This window comes from Anopheles merus, chromosome 2R, assembly GCF_017562075.2.
Source record: "Anopheles merus strain MAF chromosome 2R, AmerM5.1, whole genome shotgun sequence".
Classification (NCBI taxonomy): domain Eukaryota; kingdom Metazoa; phylum Arthropoda; class Insecta; order Diptera; family Culicidae; genus Anopheles; species Anopheles merus.
The window spans coordinates 19,786,896-19,814,548 of NC_054082.1; the positions used below are offsets into that span (position 1 = coordinate 19,786,896).

Sequence of the window (27,653 nt, forward strand, 5' to 3'; positions counted from 1 at the left end):
TTAGAAAGCTAGCTTATTCTTTACTTAATACAATGAGGTCGTTTTTATGTCTTATAATTAATTATCTTTTCCATCCATTTTGTAATCCATACCATTGTGATGGAACTTTATTTTGGTATTTGTTAATTACACGCAATCAAATTGGCATGGAAAAGCTTCCCTATTCTAAGAGTGAAGAGAATTTTATTCGTTAAATTAGAAAATTGAAGCTTTCATCCTGTGCCAGTCAATCTATTCGACCACCGAGCTATATTATTAAATGACAGTTTTGTTTACGATGAAAGTGCTTGAAGCTTATACAGTGGAGCGCCGATTATCCGGGCTCTTCGGGACTCGGCCTCGCACGGATAGTCGAAAAACACGGATACTGAGTAAAAGTATTTATTTTATCACAAATTCCTGATTTTTGTGTGAAATTTATTTTTTATTTTCGTGAAACCTAGCCAGTTTTTAAAAACTTCATGTTTTCCGATGATAATATTGGAAATGTGCCATGAATTATAGCGTTTTTTGTTGAGAAAATGTGCTCTGATAACCTTTTTTTTAATATCCTCTTTAGCACGCAATGTCATCTTTGTATTGAACTGTAATTTTTCAACAGCACGAGTAAACGAACAACCGGATAAAAGGTACGCGGATAAACGGCGCTTCACTGTAGTATATTTCGATCTAATTCTATTAAAGTAATGTCATACACTAAATGTTAAACTACATATAAAAGCATAGTTAATCGTCATGTTCAATCGTCAAATTATTCAGTATTGATTTAAGAGCTTTTTATGAATCTTATTATTGATCCATCAATAACATTTTCTAGCGAAATCATTGTGACACTGTTCGTAAAGATGTTGTTGCCAAGAATTACTGATAATCTGCGGATGATTCTTCAAGAAAACCAGCAATAAAAAAAGAAGTGTGGACAGTCCTGTTTGACTTCATTTGGGACGGATCACCCTTTGCGTGATTACGGTACACAAGTTACGGCTTAGGGTGGAAAAATAAATTCCAGATGCATCAAAAAGACATGATGGTTGAAAATCAGACTCAATTATTTATGTACACAATAAGATAGAAAGCTTTCAAATGACATTGAATTGTTTTTGAAGATTACTTTTCAGTTACATTGTTTATGTGTTCCACGATAAAACTTTTGCGAACCACACAACTTTTCCAGCAACCTGAAGCAGCATCTATGCACGGGCTTTACAGATTCGCACCATCTGCCCGGAACACGCAAACAAAGACCCTGCGATGCGAGGCTAAAACTAGAAACGCTTGCGCATTTGGTTGCATTTAAAACACGGGCCGATTATTCAATGGATCCCCTCCGTGTCCTTGCATGTCCCCCTCCCTCCCTTAGTGATCCATTCGGCAACAATGTTGCAACTGCTGCTGGGTGGCTGGCAGCTCGGCTTCCGTGTACTACCGCATCTCCGCATCCCCGCCTTGACCAGCCCACCTGCCACAACAGGGGTGACACCGGGATCAAAGCTGTCATCTCGCCGGCGTAAGAGAACTGGCCCGATTCAAACATGCCGATATGCACCCCACCAACGGTGCTGTCCCAGGTTGGTTGCTAGGGTTCCTTGCCAAATGCCTTCCACTTTCCCGTTCCTGTGCCTTGCCTAACCTTCCATTGGCGGGGATGATGTTGTTCCCGGTGTTGTGGGCGGTGTGCGGTAGTACAATTTCACCAAAAGCCCGCGAGTATGAGGGGTGCAACACGGGTGGAACCTCATTAAAATAGTGTTCTCTTCCCCCCCTCAGGCTGCTTCAGTTCTTTTCAGTTTTAATAAACATAAACCGCACCCGGCACGTCACATTTGCCACGCGGTGTCTGTGCGCGACAAGACCTCTGGGAGGAAAACTGCCCCTCAGGCGCTGTGCGTCCTCTCTCGAGCCCTGCGCTGGGATCAGAGTTTTCGATCAATTGCATTGAATTGGAGCGCACCTGTCGACAGTTTGGCGACAGTTTTCGTCGGCTCCACGGGCCGGCTCGCTCGAAGGCCGAGGCAATTTGGGTTTCGGTTCGTTTTGCTTACCTCGAAAGCGGCCAACCGTACACAGCCTGTCACAGCCGTTTGATCGATGGCGATACCGGTGGTGTACTTTACGTTTTGAGGTGAGACTCCTTCTTCCAGACGCCGGGAACATCAATCCACAACCCCGGAGAGCAGAAACAGTTAGAACTGGGTTACGGCAGCCAGGGTGGAAGAATTCCGGCAAAGCCCATCCACACATCGGTGCTAATAGTTGCGACGACTTCACAATGCACCCAGTGCAAAGGAAACACACACACACACACACACACACACACTTCTCTTCTCAGCCTTCAGTCTTTTTAGCTCATCAGACTTCCTCGTTTTGGGGGCGAAGCAGTCGGCAACGCGACATTCCCAGAAGAAGCCCGTGCGGGAAAAGCCGTTTGACAATCGGTCGCTGCTGCTTGTTCTACAAGCATGTGCTGTATAAGGACATCCCGTAGCAAGAGATGGATTGAGCTCTTGCCTCCCCCCATGGAAACTACTTGACATCGATCCATCCTGGTGGTGCGGCATTGCACCGAGAGAGAGAGAGAGAGAGAGAGAGAGAGAGAGAGAGAGTCAGACAGCGAGCATCAAACGTCAATTTGCTGGCGGGCACATTAAGTCATCAGTGCAAGCTTACATCGACCACAGCGACGTGAGGACAGTGTTTCTTTGCTGTCACTCTATTGGGACCCTCATTTGGTACGGTGAAACCGAAAAACAACCCCTATAAATACACACACAACAAATCACCCACATACTTGACCGCCCACCGTAGCTCGGCGCAATGGTTGCGCACGTTGAAGCGCGAAAGAGATCGCGCACGCCGGTGCTTTGTTGCAGAGTTTGCTGGCTAATTGGAAGTGGAGCGAAATGGTACTGCCATGCTTTTTTTACAGGAGCACCCGTTTGTTTTTCCCGGGCGAAAGTTCCGGACATTACTGTGCACCGTGGTGGGGTGTGCGGTGGACAACTGGGCCAGCACGAACCATTGCTCCAATATTTATTGGACGTGCTTGTGCGGGCTTTTGTGTGACATATGTCACCGTCGGGATGAATGATCGCCCGGAAGATCGCCACTAGCAGCTTGGCGAGGAGCCCAGGTTTTGCTCAGGAAACGAGCACGGTGTGGGTTTAATGGGACATTTTATTTTAGGGGTTTGTTTGTCCAAGATGCACACTGTTGGCGGTGTCTGTTGGAGGTGTAGATCGTAAAAGGCGAACAAACATTCTCTTTCGGCTAGAGGGGTTTCATTCGTCACACGGAATGTTGGCACGCGAACCTTCTCTGAACTGCATCTGTTTCTGTGTTGATGGGTGGCAGCGTGGTTTGTGTAAATTGTAAGTCAGCATTTGCATAGTAATACTCCTCCAGCATTCTGGGACACAACACGTCGCATTGATGTCATTTATGATGACATTTTTTAATCATAACTTTTAGACTTCGAGCAAATTATGCACAAAACATCAATGTATTTGAGCAATTTGGAATGAATTGGTAAGCTCATGTATTGTCAACAAATAACCTACAACGATGTCTGAAGTTGTAAAAGCTGGAACATCAATCGAGCAGATCATCAGGTCGTCAGCACCCAAATTTCAACGTTATTTTCCTATATCTCGACCTTGTCGCATGTTGTCGAGAAAGTTGTTGAGATTCTTCTTTTTTGTAAAGGATGTAGTATTCTTATGGTTTACACGTAGATCCTCCTAGGGATCGCTGTACATGAAGAATTCTTAAGAATATCTCTTCAACCGCATGCGTTCTTGTGGTGTGGGCCCTTATCGTGAACGTTCATGGGGTGACCTAGAAGAGATCTATGTGAAAGAGTCAGTTCTCCACCCAGCATTTGCCATGTTTATGTCCATGAAATAATGTCTTATGTTCTAATATAATCTTAACAAGTTATTTTCATCAGGTATAACTTATCAGACTTCAAAGGATGCAGGACGAAGCAGTCGATTGCTATTATCTAAGGCTATTGCCATCTTAGTATGGTTGAAAACCCTTTTCTAAACCCAAGTGAACATTGCCCTATAGACGTCGGTTATATATCGAAACGTCAAACGTCAGCATCCGCTATGAACTTATTACTCAACCCAATAATTAACCAATAATAGAGGGGGGAAAAGCTGCCATAGAAATACCGCCAACGCTTGCCGTTAGAGGACCAGCACAAAACCCCAATAAGAAGATTACACAAACCAAACTACAAACCAATCCTATACCTTTTCATGGGCTCTAGAAGAAAAAAGAAACACACACACACACATTCCAGCCGTGGAAAGACGGGCTCTGACTGCTCTTTTAATCTCGAAATGACAATGCGCTCGGTACCACCCCATCATCATCATCCACCGGAGGTACACCACACCGAGGCGCATGGGTTTGTGCCTGACTGTCTTCCCATGTGCCCATATTCCCAACCCTCCCCCCTACCCACTCCTCGATGCCGGTTCGGTACCGGGTTCCGATGCATATCTGCTACTGACCCATTTTTACCTCCAACGGCTGGAGGAGGTAAATTCCATCCATCAGTCATGTGAAAGATTGCTCTAATTCGACTCGTCTGTGCGGCCACCAGTACTCCCCGGCACATTGTGTGTGTGTGTGTGTGTGTGTGGAGTTGGCCAGTTTATGGATTTTTCCTACAATTTTCGCCTCTGCAAGTAAAGATCACCAAACGATGCGGTCTAACGAACGAACGACGTACCTCATCGGGCTCTCGGCCCGTCTGCTGCTGTTGGCCGTTGGCGGTACTAGTGCTCATACCAGAAAGGGCCCAAAAAGCAAAAAAAAAAGTACACACTCACTTCCGATTGCCCCCCCCCCCCCTCCCACCGGGAGGGCAGTCAATCGGCGTCTCTAGGGCGACTACTAGGGCAAGATGATCAGCTTGATGATCGGCAATGATTTTACGATTGCCCATATTGGTCACAAAACTGCAAATTCACCAGCAGAGTATGCTTCCCAAGAGCAATGTGTGTGTGTGTACGGGTTATATTTTTTACCGGCAGTCACACATTCACACAGCACAGCATTCCCGGGACATCAGCAGCAACTAAAAAAAAGCAAAAAAAAAAACGAGAGGAACTTAACTTTCCGTCCAACTCCTCGCTGTCCTCCAGTTGGGTCTGCTACTGTCATGCGAATGAGTCGGTGGAATTGGCGCTATGTAGTGGGGGGTTGGTGGCAACCTTCTGACCAAGATTCGAATCGAAGTAAGTCAATAAAATCAAATTGAATATGTATTTCCCACTCCCGGTGTGGTACTTCGCTCGCTCTCTCTTTCTATCTCTCCCTCTCTCTCTCAGTATCTTTCTTGCTATTGGAATCCATAGGTTAAGCGATAGCGAGGAGATGGATCGGCCGCAGAGCGTAAGATAATATCATCGGGCCCATCGGCCGAATCTTTGCACCCTCCCCAAAATGACAATGCCGGAATGTCGCCCGAGTGGGGCCTCATTCCGGCAGCAGCCTCACGGAACAAAATGGAAGATCCATCCGCGAAATGCAATCGGCCAGCGTCTGTGTTCGAGTGAATGTCAATCGATTTTGCTCCCACAACAACAACCCTGCACGATTCATTTCCATTTCCGGACGCCAGCGACCGAGTGCCACCGAGTTTTGCGGTCACCCCCAGCCGCCAGTTGTTAGCGGGCCATTTTGTTAGGCGAATTAATATGTGCACCCACCTGCTTTTGCTTTTGCATTGCTGCGTCCAAATCGAAATGTCTCCAAAAAGGAAACTAGCAGACTGCAACAGTTCTGGTAGTTTCATGATGAGCTTTTTTTTTTTGAGCTGCAGAAGGGGGGACGGCTTCGCAATTGCCGGTGTTTTCCTCTCCGACCATCGGCAGGCGGCTGTGAGCGGCGGCAGGAGCGGGAAGGACGGTATCGCGAAAAACGGCCCCGGCAAGGAATCGCACGGGAAACGGTGCCACGACGCTCGTGGTAGCCTGAAGAGGGTCAAAATTTACATAAAGTCACCTGTCAAGCGGTACGCGGCGCGCTCTTCCTTTTTGTTGGCGTCCACCATTTCACCATCCCCGGTGGTGCCGGTGCGGGCCGCGCGCTGAGCGTTTCCTTCGGGTCTCTTTCTCCGCTGTGCGCATTTTCATCTTCATTTACCTGCCCCTGTATTGCGAGTTGTACTTTTCCTTTGGCTCTCAAGTTGCTCGCAAGCTTTACAATTCGAAGATAGGGGTGGAACAAAATCAAACAACAAGCCAAAAAAGAAACACGATGAAGATGCGCACACTGAGGGCAACAGTTTTGCAGTCGCTCACAAACACACATACATACACACGTACACAGTGAGCCGAATGAAAAAAAGGGTCAGAAAAAGGAACCACACGGTTTGTGTCACTGCGGGAAATGGCGACATTTCTCATGGAATAATCGTCTGTCGGGCGCAGGAATATGAGCAATTGATTATGTCCCCCACCCCCTTAACCCTCCTTTTCCACCTCTTCCCTCTGGGAGGCTCGGATGTGCGTCACCGTGGTTTGCTGTAGCCACGCACGCCCGTTGGCTACACGCTGATGGATGACGCTTCTGGTCGCGACGGGACCAGTTAACTTCCCGAGTTTCCCGCGCGAACGATCGATGGGTGCCGGGGTGCTGTTGCTGTGGCTGGCTGGTTAGCTGACTGTAGATGCCGGGATGAAGATAGCACTGATTGGAATGTGGCCATTCCGATGTGCGACAGGCGACACAGCAGCAGCAGCAGCAGCCGTTGCGCACGATGCACACGAACAACAAGTTCGCTTTCCCTGCTGCCCGTTCCACGCCGCGTTGCACTCTCATACCCCCCCCCCCCACCCCTTGGGACGTGGGCGCGGGGCTGGGAAAAGTCAATCGATACATCAAACCGAGTACGTGAAGAAAGTGCGCAATTGGCAGCGGCTAACAGGTCACAGTGATGCGCCAACGGTGTGATACGGCTGTGAAAATGGACATTAAACGGTTCGCCAATCGAGCGCGCATACGATCTGGTCATTTGATTTTTGTCATTCACCTTTTTTTCGGTTTAGTGATCGATGGTGTGGTGTGTTATTTGCTTTGCAGTTGTACACTTTATCAACAAGAATAAGTGTGCTAACATCTTCCCCCAACCCACCACCCAACGGCACATCAACTGGGTCAGCGTTGATCAGTCACACTGTTTAGCACGATTGTTTGCACGAATGTTCCTCCGCATAAAAGTATGTTTTTCTGCATAAAAATGCCGCTCGTTCGCCGAACAAACGATGCAAACTAGAGCACAACACAGCACAGGGACGGGATGTGCAGGGCTACAATATTGCTAATTGAATTGTACGCAGCCAGCGAACTGTCGAACAAACACGCTTAATCAGCTTCTCCCGTAGTTGCCTGTGGCGCAGACTGCGTAATGTACCGGCAGCGCGCATAATCGCGTGTGAATCGGAACATTAATGGCGATGGTATATATCGAGCAACGCCTACGGAGGCGCTGGCGGCGGGTCTTTTGCCGGAGTAAGCCTCGGGACGGGCACACCGGCCGAACACGAGCCGGATGCTGCTGCTTAGCCGTTTCCCATTGTGGCCTTAGCAGCGAAGCAGCGTGCCGGGCCCATATTCATAAGTTACACAACATCAATTAGATAGGCTATTCGTGCATAAGTTGCTGTGGTTTAGTGCCACACAGGAGTGCGTTTCCGGTTCGGTTTTTGGTGCCGGGAGGCACTCCGGGCTATATGTTTTAGTCATAATTTGCACAAGCAAAAGCTTCGCCACGGTGGAGCGAATCGGTTCGTGCTGAGATGGTAATACGTCTTCGCGTCGACCTTCATCTACGAGAGCCGGGATGAATGTGGGTTCTCTGTGGGCTTGAACTTGAACACCTCATTTGCAGTGCTCTATTTTTAATAATTATCACACAAACACACACACACACACAGAAGCACACACGCATGCTGCCTTAGGTTGGGCTTTTGTGAGCTTCGAGCACGAGGCTCTGCTTTGAATTTCCGTGCCTGTGGCCGCGGACTATTATTAGATCGCATTCCTGCGAGGTGATGCGCTCCGACACCGGCTAATGGTACTCAATTCGATGGCGCAGGATGTGTGCCCGAGGATGAGGAGCGTTTGGAAACAATGAAACGTTTGACCCCGAACACCCACAACGGCCACGTCGTGGTCAAACCTACGCGAGCGTCAGGAAGGATGAAAGGTTCATCGCGTACACTTTACAACCTGGGATGAAAAGTCTCGAACACGGTCAGCGAGAATTGAATCCCAGCGGGGTCAATCGTCGATATTCCGGACCTTGGGAAACTGGGGAACGGAGCTTCATCGACAAACGAGACAAACGGGTTCCGATCGAGCTTGCTGCCGTTTTACTATCAAGCTCGCGCGCGACCCAACAACCTGCACGCGGGTGACGCCGGGTCGGATATTGCAGCCAGCACTGGCAGGGCGACCGAATGTGGGTGACCTGGAAAGCGATCGCGATTCCATTACACCTGATGGCCATCACTGGACGGGATGGCGACCACCGACGACCGGTCGTGCCGTACCGTTTGATCGTCACCAGCACCGAAGCGAAGATCAAAGGCAAGCGATAGGTGGTCGGCCGGTGATGACTGTTCCATCTGCTAGCCGTTCTAGGGACGTGCTCTAAGGGCAAAAAAAGGGAAAGCACTCTGCCCCATTAACGGGCCGCGCGAGATGAGCCGCTCAATTAGGCCACCAGGGGGCCACCCTCACAAAATCAAGATCACCCGTACATCATGCGCCGCTCGTGCCAAAACGGCCGAAAAGCCAAACGGGCACCGCAAACCATTGGCACGTTTTGCACCAACCAAAACCCCGGCACCGGAACGTCAATCAAGATTTGCGGAGTACGATTGGACGACACCGTGACACCTTCGCCGGTGAATGCAGCGCGACCTTCACCGATACTAACCGGGCGGGAGGGGCACATTAATCATCGTCAGGGCGTTCGGGACCGTTAGTTGGGTTTGGGGTGTTAGCTAGAGCCACGCCAAGATGCGATGCTTCTCCTTCCCTGCGGTGACAGGTGAATTTTTCATCCTTCGAAGCGTGCGGCGGGAAATGGAAATGTTTTCCAACATGACGGTTGGTTAGCAGATGAGCATTGAGAAGTTACTTTGTATGTCAACACAGCGAGGAAGAACTGCGGGTACGAGGTTTCGGTGTACTGTGTGGGATGAACCTAACGTGTGCGGTACTTCCAAAAGCATCTCAGCCCGGTAGACGGCGAGCCTAGCCGCATGTTTTCCCTGTCCCCTGCTTGGCGCGCGTGGGCTGTTCGACGACACACGACGACGATGCTGATGCGCAGAGAGCTCGCGATGTGTGGCCCTTTTGCGGGCAACCCCCGAAGCGGCTGGTGGCCATGTCGCACCGGGACCTGCGATGACCTGCCGATGAGCGATTACCGTGTCTGCCTGTGTTTGTTAATGCGCTGACCTGGAAGTTGCGGGCTCGCATGCCCTACCGGATCGCTGCTGCTGCTGCTGCTGCTGCTGCTGCTCCACTTTGCGTACCTTCTTCACGGGGCAGCGTTTGGGGGCAAATCAAAGCTGCGACCTCCGCCAAAAGCCTAGACTTGAAGACTCGATAGATGGCTTCATCTAATCACAGTATTGCGGACCAACTTTTGGAATGAAAATTCCAGTAGGCAATGCTTCTAATACGATCTCTTTCTCTCTTACGCCCTCTTAAATTGCATAGAAAGCTGGCTTTTGGAAGAAGCAGATTTCAAATAATTTTGGGTATTTTTGGGACAATTGAAACCTACAATAATATCTCACCTACCAATGAACCCGCAAGAGGATGATACAGTTCACCTTACGGTTCAGTTGCGCTCAAGCGGATGCTCCACTCCACTCGGCACGGCCAACCCGCATCCACCTCCGGTCTATTGGTCTATGCATCGCGGAATGTCTATGATTAAGCGATAGCGATCTTCGGCCTCGATCTGTCGTTTGGGGAATTTTGTTCGCGTGAACGACTCACACTTGATCGCGTGGTCGATAGCATAGAAGGTGGCAGCAGTAGGAGCAGTAGCGCCTCACCATGTTGTGGAGAGTGTTGCTGTAGTCCTCCTCAGGAGAAGGGCCCAGTAAGCGTGGAAGGGTGGCGATTAGTGTGTTTCGTGTTTCAAACACCTTCTATTTAGTTCCCTACTTCCAGCTTTGCGAAGGATAGCTTAACCAAAATGAAGTAGCGACCGTTTGCGATGTAGAGAGATGGAGCCCGATAGAGAGATATATAGAGAGAGAGAGGGAATCTACAACTACACCGTGCAAAATGGGTGAAATGTGTATTTGCGCTATGTGTGCTTCTTGCGGCAATAACATCTCCCCGCACGGGGTTCCCAGATTCGTGGCTGAATTCGTGTACGAATCGAACGGTTTTGCATACTTCGCACCCCGAACTGGTGGGCGAGCTCTTCCCTTTCTTTCTCTCCCAAGATGGCTGAGAGAGAGAGAGAGAGAGAGAGAGAGAGAGAGAGAGAGAGAGAGAGAGAGAGAGAGAGAGAGAGAGAGAGAGAGAGAGAGAGAGAGAGCGCTCGTAATTAGAGGTGGAAAAATTCTTTCGATGCTGATGAGTGTGCTGCGATAAGAGCATAGCGCCAGGCCGACCATAATCGGCTCCCGGTGAGTGTTTGCGAGCGGGCGCGATGGGGTAAGTAAGAGACACGTCACGCCCGTCGCCCGTGTGATTCAGCGGGAGGCGCCGCTATTCAGCCGCACGATCGAAATATGAAGATGCTGATGATGCTGATGACGGTGGAAGGGCATGACGATGATGACGACGACGATACTGGCACGGATGGCGAACTATCCAATTAGAAGGCCCTTTTCCAGCTAGACGAAGCATCCCCTGGCTGCCCTAATCAAGGCAGCAGCAGCAGCAGCAATCATTCGTTCTTGCGAGCTGGTTGGGAAGAATCTTTTGGACCGACGAGAATCGTGGCGAACGCAGGCAGGAAAGGAAGCAAATCAAGAAGGCAAAGAACGAAAGGAGAAGTCACGCAGCAAAGAAAGGCAAGTATGGTAGCTGCACGGTAGCCGGGAGTAGCGTCGGTGCTACCAAGAACGAAACGAAAAACAACGGAAATCATGTGATCGATAATTGGTCAACAATTTTATGTCGTTCGGAATTGTGCGACCTTACTATTTATGGACGCACACATAACTGTGCATTGTCGGACGGAATGGGAATGGGAGAGCGAGGGAGAGAGAAAGAGGGTCGAAATAATGCACGGTGACACACTGTTCTCCCACCAAGCGGCTGGCTGGCACTAGAAGATGCTGCCCTTTTCGGAGTGGTCAGGCCGTTCCCACAAGCCTCGGTCCAAGCAATTTGAATGTACGAAAGCATCGAGAAATGGCGAACCAAATGCGAGGGCATAAAATCAATCGGCCGAATGGGCGGTCACAGGAAAGGTGAGCGAGCCGGCCGGCCGAAGGCAATCTATAAGCAATTAATTAAATAAAATTATCCTACCGGATCGTACGCGCGCCGTATATGGTAAAAAATAGTTTGCCCATCGAAGCCCACGCGTGGGACCCGGCGTGGACACCACCGTGCCGTGGACCAAGGCATGTTGGGTACTGGGCCGAGCCCGGTCCTTACATCCCACCCACGAACAAACGGAAGCGCGGGCGCGCGCGCACGGTCCACAATTGTGCAATGCAATTAGGGACAAACAATGGCTAATAAGCGTATACACATAATTAGTGCACTTTCGCGCAACACTATCGGACGCTACGGTAGCTTGAAATCGGGCTACCGTTGAGAAGATAAATGGAGTGTTTGGGTGGGGGTGGGGGGGGGGGGGGGCTGTGAATTCGAAAAGGGATTTGGAAAAGAAATCGGTTCGAAACAGTGCCTTAAAAGGAAGGCAAAAGATTGTTCTGAAGGGCAGTGAAGCGAAGAACGCTGGGTGAAAAGGAAGCGAACCTAAACAAGAACAAATTCCAAACTTTGTTCTGATGTCATTCAGGCTTATTATGGTCGATGACATCCGTCTCTCGAAAAAGACGCTCCCCTCCCGCTGTGGACTTCTAATTAACGGGAATCTAATGCCCTTCGGCGGAAAGCAAAGCTTGGTAGCACCTAGTCTCGTTTACCTCCAACCTTACTGCATGTTTCCGCCGTGACACACCAGTGACATTCCTGATATTCTGGTGGGTGCTGCTGGCAGAGTGGTTTGAGCACCCGGTCGTGTATGAGTATTTAAAGATTTTGATTTAAATTATGAGTTTTCCCTTTAGCCACCACCGTTTGAGCTATCGTTTACCTGCCGTTCTACGTCGCATGACAGAACGCTAACGGAGGCACGCGGAAAGATCAAAGACAGGAGACGAACCCGCACTAAACTCTCGGCGGTGCGTTGTGTGTACCGCTTGTTCCACCGTCATTAACATGACACCTGAACCCAGGATTTCAACGCAGGTACGGGGTTTAAAAGTGAAACCCTTTTGATTGCACTAGCTTGCAAAGCTGTCGGTGCATCAGGAGCCTCGAAACTGAGCCGGTTTCGGTCGGTACATGTTGTAAGCTGTGGGATTGAGAACGGCCGATCATTTCCATCCTGCCGCGGGGGTTCCAGCGAGCTAATGGAGAGCAGACTTCCATTGCCGACTGTCTCGTTCGCTATGGTTTGTGCTTCTTCAGAGGTGGGAATGAAGGCTCCCTTTCGGAGCAGCAAATCTGCTTCCCCGCTTAGAAGCACCGTCGACGGTCCGGATTCCTTGGCGCATTCGAACACAAAACCATCAAACCACTTAATAAACCCACTAATTTACAAACCACTTCACCGGAGCTCAAGTGTGTAGAGGCAAGAGAAGGTAATAATAGAAAGAGAGAAAAAAATCCGCGAACCATCGCCATAAATCGCACGATCGAACCTGATCGTGCCTGTTTCCTTTTCCTCAAGGTAGTCTAATGGGGATCCTGCTTGGCTTACTGGGCTTGGCGGTCCAGCGTGCCCCCGGGGAGACTGTGAAGGTGTCCGAAACTGGAATTGTTCGCGAAATAAAACACCAATAAATAGCACAATCACACCACAAACCGGAAAGCGTCCACCGCGTCAGTGGAACCTCAGAGCTATTCAGGAGCGGAAGGTGCTCGGAGTGTAGCTACATACCGAAATAGAAATAGAGGCAAGGAAACAACAGCAAGCAAGAGCATACAAAAAAAAAACCTGCTATCCGAATGTTTTGCAGCCCCGGCTACACACAAAACCTTTCGCATACGCCACATCGGAGACCTCAGGTTGAGGTAGATGTGGTAGTAGGGTGATCCCGAACGATCGATTAAAACCGGAGTACTGTTAAGTAGCATAAATTCCAATCAGTCCGCCCCCGCGCGGGGGTATTGTGCGGGTGGTGCCGTGTGTGCTTTGGTTTGGGTTACCACCGTCGTTCTGGATTCGGTATCTGGTTTGTTGTCTGCCACCAGGCTCGGCGAAACCCTTTACCTGTGTGCTTTGGGAAATAGGCATGCGATCGGGACAGTGCTCCAATTTCCGCGCGGGGAGAATCACTGGCGAAGGGCCCGATGCAAATTTCCAGAAGCATTCAAATTTGTGGAACGTATCGAATTAGAACTGCATGTACATATTTAAAACCGGGCGGAGGGGTTGGGGTGAACGAAAACAAGGTGAAAAACAGTTTACAGTTGTTTGGGTCGTGCAGTTTTTCCGTAAGGTAACTACTGCCCAGTGTGGCAGGGAAAAGTGCCGCCCGGTAATGCAAAATTTTGTAATTTAATACACCTTATTAGGCAAACGTTTGGAGAGCCCGTAAAACCAAAGTGCCGTAAACCGTTTTCTCCAAAGTGAAGTAAACACGGAGCCTCTGTTTACCTCCAATCAGCATCGTTCAATGGCCGGTTCGTCTCTTCCCTCACAGTGCTGCCCAAAACCTACGCAGGCGAAAGCGAAAGTCGAGCCGGCGCAATAATTGGAAGACCAAGAAGACGCTTTGGGCTGATGCCTTTTTGCTGCTTTCCATCCATGGGGTGTGAAGTTGAGATTGTTGTTCTGTGTTGATGCTGCCTTTTTTGTGGCGCTAACCGAAACACACCTAGGCCATTTGGAATTGGTGGGATCGCGAAATACACAAAAAATAGCGCATCAATCAGCGCATGGGCACAATGGACCAACAATTACCCCCCTTCCCCTTTTCACTTTGCCCCTAACATCCTCCACTCCATCTCAAACGGAGCGCTTTGATCGGATGGATAAAGGGCTCTTCCGGACCATTGGAGTCATCCTCGCCAACCCAACAACAATTGGGCAGATCGGACGCGCGCGCTTGTGTGCGTGTGTGAGAGGGGGTGTTAGAAAACAATGAATGAGATTTCTTACGCACGGAGCCACAACTTCCCCTCCCCCCTCCCCCCTCCCACGATGGTTTCTTCCGGGCGGCCGCTTATTGTTTGTTGGCGCGTTTGTTTTCCGACACTGCACGCCATTTCACTTTTCACCGATCGCCGATTGGCGGTATGTGTATGGATGACGGCGGCTGGCGCTGATGATGCTGATGATGATGGACGAACAGTTTGATGATGGCCGCGAAAGATCCATTTTATCGGGCGTTGATCGTTTTGCCCGGCAACGGCACTGGGGCGATCTGGAAATGATTTTTATTTAATTCGATAATGATATTTATCAACACGCTCCGATCGGCTTGGTGCTTGGTGAAACTGTGACTGTGGTGGAGCTGTTGGGGGAGGATGTGAAGAGGAGAAAGGAGAGAAAGCCAAGCCAGTTTCGGTGCGCGATCTTCTGCCCCGCTCAACCCCTCCCTCCGATTTCGGTTCAAATGCTTTTGTTGACCCTTTTGTCGAGTGCACGCACCGCCGAGGTAGCGGGCGATCGTGTCCGTTTGCAGTGGCGCGGCCAAACTAAAGCCGAAATGAAGAAGAAGAAAAAAAAAACAGTGTGAAACCGTGTGGCTGCCGCCGCCACACACCACCAATGTGCGGGTGTGATTGGATTTCCTTCCAAGCGCCCCGCAAGATAGCGCAGTGCACTGGGTCAGCGCGTCCCGGGGCGGAAAGTTCGAAGATTAAATCAACACACCGGGGCGCGTTAGGACGCGGGTGAAAGCATCGCGTGATGGTTGCAACACGTTGTGCGACTGCAGCCGTCGGATCCAGCGGCCAGCGCTGGTGGGATCGGGATGGTGCGATCATCCAACACCACTCAGCACGCCAATTGCACACCATATCAATCATTGGAGCGAGCGTGCGGGCCAAGTGATTGATACCGGAATTTAGCGTCCAGCGTGTGCTGTGTGATCCGATAAACGCACGCCTTTACTACTGTCACTCGGACGGCCGTGGGCCCTCGGGTGATTATAGCCTATCGGTAGCGAGGGGAGGGGGGGGGGGAGGGCTGTTTTTGATGATAAGGCGGGCACCCGGCCAAAATTGAGCTTCGTGCGTGACTATCCGAGACGGGGCAATGTCGGCAAACTTCACCATAGCAGCCCAACAAACGGATTTGTTTGTTGCACTAACTTCGATGCTTTCCTGCCTTCCAGAAACGCAATGTTGCTTGGAAAGTGTTTCCAAGCTGTCATCCTGGTCGGCGCACGCGAACGGATATAGAAGGGATGGGTTTGAAGGGTTTTTTTCTGTCGGAAAAGGGGCAAACATCTCTATTATTAGTCGCACGGGGCAAAGTAGGACTTGACAATTTACCGAAAATGTGTCAGTAAGAGGTGTCAGTCAGCGACAAATGAGGCCTGTTACGAAGTGTTTACGAACGGGTGGTGAGGAAAGTAGTGTCACGACCGTGCTACAGAAGAGCCTTTTGATAAGGTCGAGAAAGCAACCACCGGAAAGTGTTTGGAGCAGTATGAAAAGTTGTGACTGGCAATAAGAATTGCCCTACATCCTTGAGCTACAGCAGCAATTGTTGCATGAGCTGAGGGGTTCGTCGCTTCTACTCCAACACAGTGTTTCGACTATCAATTCCACACCGAAAACGAACCCATGTTTGCATGTAAAGCTAAGCGAGTAAAGCATTTCGATTAATTTTATTCATATCTACATAAACTCCACACAAACTGCGCCCCGGCTCAGACGCGCGAGTTGATGTGAATGGCCAGCACACCGTCGTACGCGTTGGCGGGCAGCACAATCTGCGCCCGTCCGTCCCCACCGACCGTGATGGTGTTGCCCGTGCACGCACCGTTGACCAGGTCGCCCGAAATCACATCGCAGTACGTGCCGGCCGGCAGGCACGTCTGCAGGCTCTGGTTCAGATCGAACGACTCGAGATTGAACGCGATGAAGCCGCGGGCCCCGCGGCAGAACGCCATCTGGTAGTTGCCGTTGTCCCACCAGTCGTTGATCTGCGTGCCGGCGACGGCATTCCGGAACCCGACCATGTTGTAGATCTGGCGCCACCGGTGCTCGCACACCCAGCCCGGGCCGCACGAGTTGTCCGGATTGAAGGTCGGCGACAGCAGGTTGCCGTTCGCGTCCTGCGGCGGCCCCTGCTCCGAGTCGCTGAACGAGAACGAGCTCATGATGCGCACGATGCCGAACGGATGGGCCAGCATGAACGCGGTCGCCATCTTGTAGTTGCGCGGCACCTTGTACGTCAGCACGTCCGAGCCACCGCCACCGTGGCCGCGCTGGTTGTCGTGGTTGTCAATGAACACCAGTGCGAGATGGGACGGCAGGAAGCCCCAGCCGGTGCCCCAGTTCGTCAGGTGCCGGAACGGGTTGCGTCCCCGGAACACGCGCCCAATCTCGGCCGAATGGCGGAACTCGGTGATCGTGCCCAGGTGCGTGTACTCGTCGCGCGTCACCGCCTCGCCGCCCAGATCGATCACCTCCTGCGTCAGGAAGGGCCGTGCGTTGGGCGGGAAACCGTGCGACGTTGGCAGGTTGGCCATGCGGCTGTAGATGGCCTGCAGATCGCCGGGCCACATGTGCTTGACCGCGTCGACCCGGAAGCCGGCCACACCCAGCCCGATCAGGTGGTTCATCAGCTCGACGATCTTGTCGCGCACCCACGGCACGCCCTGGTTCAGGTCGGGCAGGCTCACTAGCTGGCAGTTGCGCACCATGATTGGATCGTTGTAGTTCGTGATGATGCAGGGCGGATTGAAGTCCGTCACGCTGAACGGCACGCCCGGGAAGGAGAAGTTCGGCCGGTTGGCCGTGCTGCCCGCCGTACCACCGCCGCCCACCAGATCCGCCATATGGTTGATGACCAGATCGACGTAGATGCGCACGCCGACATCGTTGCAGCGGCGCACCATGCTCGCGAACTGAGCCTCCGAGCCGGACCGCGTCTCCAGCCGGTAGGACATCGGCTGGTACCGCTCCCACCAGGGGCGCCGGAAGTTACCGCCGATGACGGCGTTCTCGGTCGGCGGCGACACCTGCACGCCGGCGTAACCGCGCGGCGCCAGGAAGTTCTCGCACTCCGCCGCAATGTCGTCCCATTTCCACTCGAACAGATGCACGATGCCGCTGCGGTCGGCCCACTGGTGGGTGTTGAACTGGGCCGCCGCTAGGGTGGCACACGCCGCTAGCAGCACTACGGCAGCACGCATGACGCTACAAGACACACAACACACAGCAGCAGCAGTTGTAAAGTTGTTTTCGATTGTTTACGCTGGCCGGCCAGCGCCGGTGCTATAAATACTTGTTCACTCTCCCATCCAATGGTCCCCCGGGAAAACGTGCCCCAGTACGTTATCGCCGGTGATAAGATAAGATAGCGGAGGGGTGGATTAAATTTCGATTAACTGATTTTGTTTGTGGCATTGTGTCCGTTCGGATTCTTCTAGCAAAACCCGATTTCTCACACCATTTGCCTGAATGGGGCAAAAAATCCCACAATTTTTGAAGCGATGCGATAAGCGATGGAGCGATTAGCCAAAATCAAAAACCGGTGGCAGTTGGTAGTGATATAGCCGCCATGTGGGGTTTACCGACATGATAAAACAAATCCCATCCCCCATCAATGAAAGATAAGTGCACGGAACAATACAGGATCGAGACGATTAGTGTCAATTTTACTATTGATGGCGTGAGGCAGCCGCACTTTGACCGTTCTGGAAGTTAAGGCAGTGTTCAGGTATAATGTGAGAGTATTCTAGTTGATGCTTAATATATTGGAAAATTCGTAAATTAATCCCCATGGGAAGTATGTTCCCACAAGCGTAAAAGATAGCCCAGCTTAAGAGCTAAGTTCATTCGACTCGTTTGCACAACATTTTGTAATCTGTCCTGGATGTATTTACAACAGCAGCACTTGTAGAGAAATTTTAAATGATTTGAACTAGACTTAGACATGACGGTTCATTTTCATGAACGTACTACTTTTTTCATTAATTTAAAACTGATCGTGTATTGCGAATCTTTAGTTCATTTCAGTAGACACACCATGGAAATTATTTGGTAAACCAGGACGTTCTTCATTTCGACCGGTATGACGGTTTTTGTATGACATTATGATTTATATTACATCACATTACGTTATTATTTAAAAAAAAAACTGATGAACCTTGATTAGATGAACGTAATTCGTTGTTCGTTCCTGAGAATGAATTGAATTAATCTACGGTTCTGGTTCTTGGGGCACTCCTCTAATTTAAAACTCTGTAAAGGGATGTTCATTGCAGATTGTAGAGTAGACTGAGAAGTAAAATTACTGGTGGAGAAATTGAACATAACACAATTTCAATGTAGTTTTCAATGTACATCCGTATGCCCTACATTTTACCACAATCAATAATCATTTTTGTATGTAAGAGAAAAATCTGCACCTATAATAGATTCCATAATTGATTCACTCGATATTTTAGCCGATTCGTGGCAGCTCTAATGTTTCACAATAAAAGTATTAACAAAAGAGTATGTTATTTTATCATTTTATGCAACAAAAATGGCTCTTCAATTCCTTCAAATTGACCCTTTTGATCCAAAACTTACAAAACTCCAAGGGGTGCCAAGCAATGAATTTGATAAAAGATTTCACAACCGTAATAAATAATTGCTCCCAACACAATGAGCCTTGATTGTACATACTACAATGTGAATTCTTTGCACATTTTCAGAAGAAAACCGTCAAAAAAGGCATTTAAATGCAGTCTTTTCAGGCATTTAAATGTTTTATTCTTATCACGCCTTGAATGCATCTGTCACACACCGCCAAAAGTGCAATCAAGCTACAACGGTACCGAGGTGTGGGGCAAAAGTAAATGAAAACATCAGTAACCATCAGTTTCCTCAATTTTTGCAAACCTCACCGATAAGCAAATGTTGGATCTTTTCCCCCACACACACAAAGATAAATGCTTCATCATGAACGTTGTTTGATAACCAAACCAATCTGTGCACAACGGTGTGGCAACAATGATGAGCCCGCGAGCCCGAAAATTAAATGCTGCTTTGTGCGGTGGAGCATACATTCCCATCGAACGGATGCGCCCAGTTCGGAAGCGGTTGATGCTTATCGACCAATCGGTAATAACACATCGCTACCCGCACCACCATCTCACAGGGCAGAGTGTGAGCATTTTTGGTGTTTTTTGATGATTGACACTTTAACTCCCCAAAAGCGGGCGAAAGAGGGGAAAAAAAGCCCAACCCCACTTTGCGGTGGTCCGCCATGTGGGGCTGTATTATAGGTGTCAGGAGTCGAAACTTTCCCCACCAATTATGGCATTGTTGTTGTGCGGTGCATTTTCCGAATCGCTTTCAAACTCCACCCCTACCGATCCCATCGCGAACCGTTTTTACGGAGAATCGATGTGTCTTTTTTTCTTTCGAAGTCGTTGTAATGCTTCTTCTATTCGGTTAAAGTCACACCACCCCGGTTCGGTTCGGTTTGACCGCGGTGGTGTGCCCCGGGGTCGCTGGGAACAAACGCTTGATGAACAATTAAGGTACGATCTTGGCACGGACGACGTTTGAAGGTGGCTTTCGGGGCCACCGCCAGCCACGGGGCCGTTCCCGTCCAACGGCCGTTAATGGTTTGCGGGATGAGCGTGTCAGCGTGTGTGTGAGCGCACTAAGTCTGCATCTCGGGCGGGCTCGTCCAAGATTGCAGCGCATCCAAGTAAAGGTCAGTTTTAACCCAATTCACACGATTAATAGCGCGCGGTTGATTAAATCTCCCCAAACCCCCTCCCACCTTGGCGTAGGTGAAGGTGTGAGTGTGCGCGTTTGTTTCACTCCTCTTGGTTTCCCGAATATATAAAAAAACGCACCACCAAACCCACCAATTGGCCGCTCAAACGTTTCCGTATCCCGCGCTGCCCGCTGAGGGTCTATGTGACTGACGTCAAGCGAGCCACACACACACACAGTAGCGTACTTACTACACTGGCGCATCGCACGCACGGCATCGCGCATTGCCACCGTCCCACCGTCCAGCCCGATCCGGCACCGCGTGAAAGAAGCGAAGCGACCTCACGAATGCTAAAAGTGCCTCACGAGACAATGCGATTCCACACCAAAGGTTTGATTCATTTACGCGGCAGCAGCGCTTCTGGCGCTCTCCATTCAGGAAGGCATGTTTTTTTTCTATTTTCCTTTGCTCCCGATCGATACCGATCTATTTTCCTGCAGTGAAAAGAATCTAACGAACATCTTCCTTTCTCAGCGTTCAAGGTACGGCTAACACAGCTACCTCGACCAGCACACGAAAAGCTCGATCGAGCTCGTTGAGTTGAGGGCAAAAGGAATTGAGCAACACACACACACACACACTCAGACAAACAGCCGCATAACCTTTAATGGGCCATCCTTTCTATTTGGGAGTCCAGTGGAAGCCCCCGACCCGGGGACCAAGGTCCATGCAAGCAGGTACACAGCCGACGAGCCCGGAGGAGGCTTCAGCTACGGAAGCGCCGTGATGTGCATTTGACATTTAAATTATACACAGAACTCAAAACCTTCGCGCACTGGTTCTGGGCTGAGGGTTTGCATGAGGAGGAGGAATAGAGCAGGGGGTCTGGGGGAGGGTCTGGCCAAAAAGTTCCAAATCCCCAAACTCCCGCTGCCGTGTCCAATTGTAGTGGCGATACAATTTCCAAAGACTCATCCACCGGGTCCTTGGCGGTTTGCCCTTTTCCTCGGCGGTTTTGCTCGAGACGCTCTGGCTGGGGTCTGCTCCGTGCGACTGCTGAACCGGTGCTAGGTTAAAGATCTTAGACACAAAGTAAAGCCAATGCTGCCTGAAAGGGAGCCAACGGGGTGGAATGGTGGCGAGGAGCTTACGGTTCGTTGGTTGGCATTAATTGTAAAACGGTATCATTTGCAAACGAGCATCCCAGCGCACCGAGGGATTTTGCTTTCGCTTTTGAAGGGCCGCCGGTGGTGCAGGGGACGGCAGTACGAAACCCGTTACACGCAAGAACTGGGTCACGCGGACGAAAGTGTTAGTTTTGTGGGGCAGAGTAGATTTGTTAAAGGGAGACTTTCACAGCTGATTAGAAATTGAATTTAACGTTGTTTTTTTTATTGCATTAGATTTTATTTCAAAATTTGTACACTTTTCAAAAAGGATGCTTAGTGGAGTGCGTCTCGCGTACGCATCACGAAGGTGTCGATGTTTACAGTCGGGACTAGAAAGAAAGAGGAAGAAAACGGAAGGTTAGATTCGTCGACTACAGCGTTCACCTCCCACCGCCAATACTTACGTTCGCGTGGATGGCCAGCACACCGTCGTCCGCGTTGGCGGAGATGAAGATGTTAGCGCGACCGTCACCACCAACGGTGACGCTAGCGCCGGTGCAGCTGCTGCCCGACTTGCTGCCCGAAATCACATCGCAGTACGTGCCGGCCGGCAGGCACGTCTGCAGGCTCTGGTTCAGATCGTAGCCCTCCAGGTTGAAGGCGACGAAGCCGCGGCCGCCGCGGCAGAACGCAATCTGGTTGCCACCGTTGTCCCACCAGTCGTTCAGCGAGGTGCCGGCGACGGCATTGCGGAACCCGACCATGTTGTAGATCTGGCGCCACCGGTGCTCGCAAGCCCAGCCACCGCCGCACGAGCCGTCCGCGTTGAAGGTCGGCGAGCTCAGGTTGCCGTCGCCGTCGGACGGCGGTCCCTGGTCACCATCGTTGAAGAAGAACGAGCTCATGATGCGCGGAATACCGAACGGATGGGCCAGCATGAACGCGTTCGCCATCTTGTAGTTCTTCGGGACCTTGTGCGTGAGCACGTCGGAACCGCCCGCACCGTGGCCGCGCTGGTTGTCGTGGTTGTCAACGAACACGAGGGCCAGATGCGAGGGCAGGAAGCCCCACTCGGGGCCCCAGTTCGCGAGCCAGCGCAGCTGATTGCGCCCGTAGAAAGCCTTGCCAATCTCGGCCGAAAAGCGGAACTCCGTCACCGTGCCGAGGTGCGTGTACTCGTTCTTGCTGATCGCCTCGCCGCCCAGATCGATCACCTCCTGCGTGATGAAGGGCCGTGCGTTCGGCGGGAAGCCGTGCGACGTCGGCAGGTTGGCCATGCGGCTGTAGATGGCCTGCAGATCGCCGGGCCACATGTGCTTGACCGCGTCGACACGGAACCCAGCGACACCGTAGTTGATCATCTTGTTCATCAGCTCGACGATCTTGTCGCGCACCCAGCTGTTACCCTGGTTCAGGTCGGGCAGTCCGACCAGCTGGCAGTTGCGCACCATGATCGGATCGTTGTAGTTGGTGATCGTGCACACCGGGTTGAAGTCGTTCGGACCGTACGGCACCGCCGGGAACTGCATGGCGCCGGCGTTGGCCGACGAACCGCCCGTACCGCCGTTCGTGCTGATCGCCGCCATGTGGTTGATGACCAGATCGACGTAGATGCGCACGCCGACCGCGTTACAGCGGCGCACCATGTTCGCGAACTCGGTCTCGCTACCCGAGCGGGTGTTCAGGTTGTACGAGATCGGCTGGTAGCGCTCCCACCACGGGCGGCGCGGGCTCCACACGACCGCATTCTCGGTCGGCGGGGACACCTGCACGCCGGCGTACCCGTTCGGCGCGAGGAAGTTCTCGCACTCCGCCGCAATGTCGTTCCACTTCCACTCGAACAGATGCACGATGCCGCTGCGATCGCCCCACTGGTGCGTATCGAACTGGCCGCTCACTGCCACGGCCATGGCCGCCAACAGCATGCACACGAACGCGCGCATTTTCGCTTCGGTTGTCACTGGTTGTCGCAAAACGTTTGATGCCCGTTGGAGCACTTGTCCAAACTGTACCGGTTCGTGGCGTCCCCGGGCAGCTTTTATACGGCCGCAGGCAACGCGTCCCACTCACTGATAGCGATACTGTCAGTCCAGCTATCGATAACCGCCGCGGAGCGCGCGAACAGTACGATTGCGTTGCACGGTGTTGGTTTCTTATCGCTCGCAAAAGCATAATATCAATCAGCGCATCAGCTACGCGATGCTAACCACTGGTGTTTGTGGTGTGCGACGTAGTCGCGAGCCGTGCTGTGGCCTTGCCCCTTTCCCTTTCGGGCCACCCACTCCCGACCCTTTAGTGTTTACAACCAATCTTCAATATGGTTCTCCCTTATCAACTGCTTTCTTCGCTTTGTGCGAACAGTAGCTCGTCTCAGAATTGAAGAAGCATCTCGGCTCATAACAAAACGTGATTGAATTTAATGGCCAATGGAGTGCCAGACGCATCCGACGAGTGGTAGGTGGGCAACCTTTGTCCGATTACGACCGGAGGTCCAGAGGTGTGGAGCACGCACGCGTCCTAGTCGCACCTCTTTCCAGGTTCGATTCTCGCGTTTGTGCTAGATCGTTATGCTGCGATAAGATAGCCCAGGCGCTCCTAATTGCTCCGATCGCCGCACCGTGCACTGGCACCGGAACACCGGTTTACTGGCAGGTAATCAGGTTAGCCGAAATCGGACCCCCGCTGCCACTCCCCGGGTGGCTATCGGGTGTGGCTTGTTTTATGACAATGGCTTAACGCGTGATAAGCGGACGCGATAAATAAAATCGCAGGTAACATAATCCCACCATAGGAGGGCTGATGGTGCGTCGTCGTGTTGGTCCATTGTTTATCAAATACCACCCCCTAGGGTGGGGGTAATACTACCGCGGAATTTATTAGCAGTTTCGGGAGCATTTAGCACGCCACCGGCGGATGATCGATCACGTACGGGAATGCTGATTACGCTATCTCAATGGTGGATGATCGGGAGCAGTGTGTGTGTGTGTCATAAAGTTTGAACCATATTTGGCAAGCGGAAAGAACGTTCGCGGGTCGTTCGGTGCATCGTGACTCCGCCGGAGGATAAACCGCCGGTTCTAGAATGTTGCCGTGCGTTGGAACGGGGATAAACTGGTTGACAGATATGCCGTGTATTGGATCGAATTACTACGGTTGTGCAATTGTGATATTAATGTTGGAGCTTCGGTCATTCTTGGTTAATCAATTAGAGAAGTGTTGATCAGTTATTGAGCATACTGAAAGACTCGCACAAGTGAGCTGAAGAACCTGAAGTGGAAGTTTCCTGTGTTCACCGATATTTGAGCCCAAAACGAGCATAAACTTACTTAAAAACACAGAGATAAGTGAAGGAGATATACAAACAATCACTGTAACTGCAAAGTCCGACATATGGTAGACTGGACGTACTGTGATTGTTTTTATACAGAATCGTTTTATATCATTTTGTATCGTATATTTACACATAAGATTTGGAAATGATAGCAATTTCTGCGGTACAAAACGTACAGTATCTGTATGAAGAACAACAAAACTTTGAGTTACTCTGGGGAACAATTCATAATTCTAGCAAGTCCACTTGAGGCCAGTATGTGCCTTCATGTCGTAGCTAAGTGTCATATCATGTCTTATCTACGGATCTATCTGGCTAAGAACGACTATTTGAGTAACTCCAGTGAGGAACAAACGTCTGTTGCAAGCAGAGCTTTACTATTTTCCCTGGATTTCAGACAACCAAGAAGGAACGTGTTTTTTATGGATTGATTAATTATTCTAGCAAGTCCACATAAGGCCAGTATGTTCTTTCAGATGATAAGGTTAAAAAGAAGACTAATAAGAAGAAAAAATACAAGAAAGAAGAAAGCGACAGTAACGAAGAAGAAGAAGAAGAAGAAGAAGAAGAAGAAGAAGAAGAAGAAGAAGAAGAAGAAGAAGAAGAAGAAGAAGAAGAAGAAGAAGAAAAAGAAGTAGAAGAGGGAGAAATTGAGGAATTAATAAGAAGACGACGACGAAGTTAAAAAAACAAATAAATGAAAGAAAGTAGAAGTAATCACTGTGATACTAAGACCACTATCCACACGACAAGCCAAGTCAAGTTCAAAAGTCAGGCCAATTCTCAAGTATCCAGGGTAGGGGGTAATCGAATACACTCAAATACTGTTCCGTCCTGTGCATGAAGCTACTTCGTGCAGCTCATTACGACGCTTAATTTGCCTACCGAGAAGTATGTGGGTCACTTCTTGATAGGCAAATTTCAGTCAAAACCACATACAAAAAAAAAAACATTCACGCTCGTGCAAGACAATAAATTTAATTAACCACCCATAATCACTGCGAGCGACCATTTTTTCTCACAACCTTCCACTGATCGGTAAACCAGTAACCGCCGCCGGTTGACCCTTTTGGCTGCCCTTTTTGGGGTGCAATGTCAAGAGAAGGGGGTTGCATTACGATCGAGCAGCGCGACTTCCGACACACACACACAGACACACAAATCAATCCCTAATCGATGGATGTTCCGTGGAACTTCCCAGCGTCCGATGGGGAGTTCCCATCGCGGACCCAATCGTGCCAACCTGGGAATGGGTTATCCGTCCATAAAGATGAACCGTCCGTTCACTTCAGCTAGGTGATAAGCTACCTTCCGTTCCCCCAGCAGGGTTGTTGTACAAATAGAACCATTCCAACGGAATGGCACGGGGGCGCAATAGCTCGGTGTGGGATTGGGAGTTTCTAGGGACCGGTTGGGTCGCTGCCGCTCGATAAACTTTCGATAATCGTTTCAATTAGTGACAAAAAAGGAAGAAATTAAAAGAGTGTGTGCAGTCGCGACCGTTCCACACACATGCACAAGTGACGCTGGCGTGAGCAGCGGTCACCTTCTCCGGGGGGGGGGGGGGGGGGGGGGGGGTGGTTCGTCCGAGGTCTGGGTAAGGTCGCATCCAGTGCTGGTTGCCATTGCTTTATGGTTATGGGGAGAGAGAAGGGCTGCTCGCAGTAGAGCAAAAGCAAAAAATCAAAACCCCGCCGTCGTCGTTTGTGTCTTGTGGTGAGATGCAGTTGGGAGGAAGCGGTGCACCAACTAACGGAAAGCATCTTCAACAATACTTCTTCCTCTTTTTTGTAGGCGGAGACGAGCACACACACACGCAGATCGTGACGACCGGAATCACATCTACCACCCACGGCCGTCCGCAGGATCTCGCCGGCCCAAATCGGGAATCGGCAGGGTTCAATCATACGCGCGATCGACTCCAAACGCAGCTGCCGCCAATCGGCCGATTCTGACCGTCCGACTAATGGTTCGACACGATGCGTCGATGGGCACACGATGCGTCGTGCAGTCTAGCGGTAAGGGAAGAAGGTAACAGTAACGCTTCACATACCATCGCCAGTACAAAATGCAATTAATTGTGCGCCTGGTGCTTTTTTGTTCGCCAGCTCCACACAACCGCCTGCCGATCTGAACGGTCGGTTACACGGAAGATGCGACCAGGAGAATGCGCTCCCACTTCGCTATGGCGGGGGCGAGCGCACTGAATGATTCTTAATGTCCGATTATGCTACAAATTGACCTACGCGGGCAGTGTGTGCGCTTTCGCCATTCTTGAGCATATGCGGGATGCACCTATGTGTGCATGTCTGTGGCCACCTGTGACTGCAAAACACGCACGCGCTGGTGCGAGCATCCACTGGGCCACTATTCCCATAGAGCGCCGGACTAGCCGATGCACCGTTCTCCATTAGCGGACAAGATGGATGCACCGATGTAGATTGTAGCTTAACAAATAATAATTAAATTAATTAGTTATTAAATTATACTTTTCACCCCCGGCGGGCTTCTGTGGCACCGTGTGGGAAGCGTTGGGCGGCTTTGCTGGGTCTGATAAAGCGCCGTAAAACCGTTGTGAGGTATGCCATGATGCATGTTTCTCTGCATTGCCGGCCCAGTGACTTACGCGCTCGCCCGATCAACGCACAGCAAACGGGACGAGTTGTGCTGTGTGGACGTCATCCTGCGGTCAATTGATTGTAACGGCATGTATCGACCAGTGCCAGTGGAGATGAAGGAGATGGACCATGAAAAAGCGTTCCACACACCCCCACGACGGGCCACGGTTGGAAAAGAAATGAGTTTTTCCTTCATAATTAATTAAAGGCAGCGTCTTTGGGGGTGTGTGCGCATTCCCAGTGCTGCAAGACAGCGAGGAATGGTCCAGAAGGAGAGACAGAGAGAGATAGAGAACGTACGAGAGAAGCTTACGTGTTGTTTGATCGACAGTTAAAACGCAGCAGAAGTGTAGCATCATCATCAGCATCGTCGTCGTCATCGTGGCTGGCAGACGATAAGGTAATACGCGTGGTGCAACGCTCGCACAGACAACGAGCTAATCAGCCCTACCGGCACC

General features: G+C 50.7%; 3 protein-coding genes across 4 annotated transcripts in view; all 3 read right to left on the reverse strand.

Annotated features, from left to right (window-relative positions):
- Positions 1-27,653, reverse strand: part of LOC121590905 (autophagy-related protein 16-1) — a 258,486-nt gene that overhangs the window by 13,956 nt on the left and 216,877 nt on the right. The window lies entirely within an intron of this gene.
- On the reverse strand, positions 16,061-17,686 carry LOC121590907 (alpha-amylase 1-like). Its single transcript, XM_041911074.1, has one exon. It carries the CDS (start codon positions 17,610-17,612, stop codon positions 16,122-16,124), a length of 1,491 nt encoding a protein of 496 aa, XP_041767008.1. The 5' UTR covers positions 17,613-17,686; the 3' UTR covers positions 16,061-16,121.
- Positions 21,523-23,270, reverse strand: LOC121590906 (alpha-amylase A-like). The gene is made up of 2 exons (XM_041911072.1): positions 21,711-23,270; positions 21,523-21,635 (listed from the first exon to the last, which is right to left on the reverse strand). Exons 1-2 carry the CDS (start codon positions 23,187-23,189, stop codon positions 21,624-21,626), a joined length of 1,491 nt encoding a protein of 496 aa, XP_041767006.1. The 5' UTR covers positions 23,190-23,270; the 3' UTR covers positions 21,523-21,623.